Source organism: Chrysochloris asiatica, unplaced genomic scaffold (assembly GCF_000296735.1).
Source record: "Chrysochloris asiatica unplaced genomic scaffold, ChrAsi1.0 scaffold00116, whole genome shotgun sequence".
Classification (NCBI taxonomy): domain Eukaryota; kingdom Metazoa; phylum Chordata; class Mammalia; order Afrosoricida; family Chrysochloridae; genus Chrysochloris; species Chrysochloris asiatica.
In genome coordinates, this window is record NW_006408634.1 from 7,799,029 (window position 1) to 7,803,102 (window position 4,074).

General features: G+C 54.6%; 1 protein-coding gene across 1 annotated transcript in view; it reads left to right on the forward strand.

Moving 5' to 3' along the window:
- Positions 1–2,086: 2,086 nt before the first annotated feature.
- Positions 2,087–4,074, forward strand: part of PTOV1 (prostate tumor overexpressed 1) — an 11,946-nt gene continuing 9,958 nt past the window's right edge. Inside the window, exon 1 of the mRNA XM_006868415.1 lies at positions 2,087–2,388. Within this exon, the coding sequence (XP_006868477.1) occupies positions 2,218–2,388 (171 nt within the window). The 5' untranslated portion in view covers positions 2,087–2,217. The remainder of the gene's footprint in view (positions 2,389–4,074) is intronic.

Below are 4,074 nucleotides of genomic sequence, written 5' to 3' on the forward strand. Positions count from 1 at the left end.
GGTGTGGTCGACCCCCAAGGGTCTCCAGGGTCCTCCAGGGTCAGTCCCAGCATTGGCTCTCATCATTGACCACAGGCCTGAGGGTGCCAGGATTCATATCTAAGCCCTTCACTCAAGCTATGAACCCCCACAGCGTCCCTTGGATGGGGGTGGCCTTGATTTTTAATAGCTGAGGAAACCTGACTCCTGCACTGGAGGCGTTGCTGAAAAGTCTTGAGGCTGCTGAGTGGAAGAACCAGAATTTGGTAAAAAAATCCCAATGTCTGGGGTCCTTTCTCTCTGCTCTCCCTCCTGCAATTGGTAAGAATCCCAGCTCTGCCTTGGCCCTTTGGGCACCCAACTCCCCTTTAAGTTGCTCAGTTTGTCTTGAGCAGCTTCAAGCAAACCTTCCAGGCTCTCTAGTATTTTAGAGTAGAAGCCTCACCACCGGAACTTCTAGAACTTTCTAAAAGGGGGAGTGGTATGGATGACTCTTAAGATCTCCTCCCCCAAGGCAGGCTGCATGTGCTTCCCCCATAAGACTCCCTGGGAGGTGCTGATGCTCCTGTGCTTGTCCAAGTGGAGAATCTTCCCAGATCTCATCCCCTCTGAGGAGGGTCGCTTCATCCATGGTTCACAACCACAGGACCAACTAGGAGCAGAAGCTGGAGGAGCAGTGAGGGGTGAGTGACCACAGCCCCTCAGCTTCATGATCACCCACTTCCTACCTGAGCCCCAGAAGATGCAGCTCAGAGTTCAGACTTCAAACCTCCCAGAGACCCTCTACCTTACCACAGTGTCTTTTTGCAGGGACTGATCCCTCCTGATAACATGTCCAAAGTACATGAGATGTCGGTTTCTGATAGAATCTCTCATCCACGTGCATAATAAAATGGCTGCTTGCCACGCTTTTGCTCTCCCTCCCAGAACCTCTCTTCCAACCTACTGGGAACTTCCTCTCTCCCTACCTGCATGGCATCCCTAGTCAACCTATCACTTACCTCCACTAATCTCAACCCCCCTCCTCTTTGACCAGTATAAAAGTCCTTCCCCCAGCAATACTCTCTCTCTCTCTCCTCCCGACCTCCAATAAAGCCTTACACGTGGGTGTTTGTGTTCTGGCTCATTCCATCTCAGTTTCACCATCCTTTCACCGCCAACATTCTGCCTGAATATTTTCTCCAACACCATAATTCAAACGCATCAATTTTACCTTGGTCGTCTATGTTAATTGTTCAAGTTTCACATGCTTTTGTGATGCTAGGGTCAGGTACACCTTAGTCCTCAAAATAACATCTTTGCCCTGTAACACTTTAAAGAGGTGCTTTTGCAGCAGATTTGCCCAATGCAAAAGATGACAACTTTGGAATTCTTATGGGGCAGTTCTGTTCTGTCTTAAAACATCTGTGAGTCCCAACTGACTTCGTGGCAGTGACTTGGGTTGAGATGGGTTTGGGTTACCCCTTTTAGTTTCTAGACCACCACTCTCTTCAGGCTCAGACTCTCAGATTCAGGGCTGAGCAGTGGCTGACCAACCCCATCTCCCGCTACACAGAACTGGGGACAGAAGGCATCCCCAGAGCTGAGCCTCATCCTAGAGGATCAGGACAGGTCCGTGCAGAGCGGGTTCAGTCCTGAGGACTCCAGGCACTGATGAGGCTTCGGCTGACGGACATTGTAGTTGTTTTTCCACCGGAGCCAGCCCATATGCCCGCAAGTTTCAGACCTACCCCCAGCCGCCTGGGACGCTCCGCACCTCCACCTCCCACGTGAATTCCTTGTTCCCCCGCCCAGAATCCCAGCCTCTCTCCCCTTTCCAGAGCCCGCACTGGAGGAGGAGACCTTGACTTCCACAGTGGTCCGTCCCCTAGCATCGGGTTAACATGGTATTACCCGCCACGTACCTGCCACCCCTCCCCCATTTGTATGGTCTCTCCCGCCACACCCCCAGATGTCTTATCTCGCGGGTCTTCTCCCTCCTCCTCCTCCCGGCCCTGCTCTCCTAACCTTCTTTGGCTGACATTCCCCTCGCCTCGCCTTGGTATGGCCCGGCCACGCCCCCCGACGCCGTAGGTGCGCGCCGGGTTTCCCCGCTCGCTGCAGTGGTTTGGGCTCGGCGACCCTCTCGGGCGGTGTTTCCCCCGCGCTTGGTACGGCCCGGCCCGCGCCCCTCACTCAGAGCCCGCAGACGCCCGTGCGGCCCGCGGCAGCTCCCAGCCTGTACGCCCCGAGCCCGCCATGGTCCGCCCGCGCCGTGCCCCGCACCGCTTCGGCGTCGGGGGCCCCCTCGAGGGTCGAGGCCGCCCTCCGCGGCCCATCCTGGCCCGCACCGCCCGTTCTCGCTCCTGGCCAGCCTTCCCCCGCGGCCCGCAGCCGCCCCGGATCCGGGCTCGTTCGGCGCCTCCCATGGTGAGCCCCCCGCCCTTTTTTTCCAGAGCTTTCCGCGGCCCCGCCCCCGGGCTCACTCCTTTGTCCGCGCCCCACTCTCCGAGGTTTCCTGCGTACCCCGAAGGGTGTTCCACCTGGAAGCCCCAGATGGGACATGCTGGCCTCTCCCCTTTTGTTAGGCTCTGGGGTTGGGGCTGGAGGTGCCGTAAGGGGGCGGGAAGAGTTCAGATTACTGTCCAATCCGAGGCCAATTTCTACGAGATGGGGAGGGCTGGGGGTGCGACCGAGTGGCTGGTGCGGGCTGCTTTTTGCCTTTGGAAAGTTGCTCTCTCTCCGGACAAGAAATCTGGAAATGGAGGAGTCTGGGTGAGGAGACGCGTGGGGCTTATCCAGGTGTTCCACATGCTATTCTTCTGGACCCGCGGACCTCGCGGGGTGGGCGCGGGGGAGACTTGCGCGAGGGGGTCAGATCGGAGGTGCCCTGGAGTGTTGGTATGAACCCAGACCTCATGCGTGAACGTGCAGTTCTGCAAGTTCATTACTCTCTCCGCACGCTTGTCCAGACCCCAAACTGTGAAGACTTTGGAAAAAGACTTCTCTGGGATGGAAAATGTGCGTGTCTTATGTTCGTTCCCTCTGCTCGGGCCTGCCCAACTGTGAGCTTTCTTCAGACTTGTGTTCACGCTTGTCCCAAATTACGCTTCCCCAGTGATGTGCCGGCCAGTGTGCGGCTCCTGAGTCAGAGCCCTAACCAGGTTTCCAGGGATCACAAGTACATCCTGGTCTACACGTGTCCACATCATTCACTTCTCCCTTTTGGGCATCCAAAAGCACTTGTTGGGTGGTGCGCTCTTAGCCTTTTAAACCTCCCGCCAATGCCAAATATGCAGTTAGGCGGAGGTGGTTGTCAGGTGCCATACCCACTAGGAGGGATGTTAAAAGGCAACAAAGGTAAATTACCTACCGTTGCACGCCCAATCCTGCAATTACAGTGATCTACGGGTAGATGTATGGATAGACATGCAGGTTGAACAGGTATTGGAGGAGAACATATCCATGTATATGTGTGTTGTTAAGTGCTGTCTAATCAGTACTGACTCATAGTGATTTTATTTTTTTAATGTTTTACTGTGAATTATATGATAGTTTACATGAGAGAACTTTAGTTTTACATTCATTCCATCGTATATCATTTTATTGCCATGGTTCCAGTCCCCTCCATGCATCATCAACCACCCAAAGGGTATATCCTAGAAACCCGCCCCCTACACGTCCCCTTCCCCCCGCCAGTTTTCGGCCCACAGTCCCTTTCCCTCTCTGGGTCCAAGGTCCCCAGCCGCTTCATCACTCCAGGTCATTGTCTCTGTCTTTATCTCAGGCATCTCTTGTTTCTCTGGGTAGGGTCCCGCTCTCAGCTCTTCTCCATTGATGGTCCCACGGGCCTCCGCTCCTATCCTGGAGAATTAATCACTCCCTTCCTTGTACAAAACGTCTACCTTTGCATTTCCAACCCTCATAATCGGTCCTGATAAGCATTATTCACTACAGTTTCACGAGTTACCCATCTGTATTTCCTTTCATCAGCTCCGCCCAGACAGATTGAATAGTACCCACTGGAGGTTCTGCCTTCCTCCATGCCCCCTAGTACTAGGTTCCCTCTTGAAAGCTTGTAAGCCAGTCACTTCTTGCCTTTGTAGTTCCCCCCTC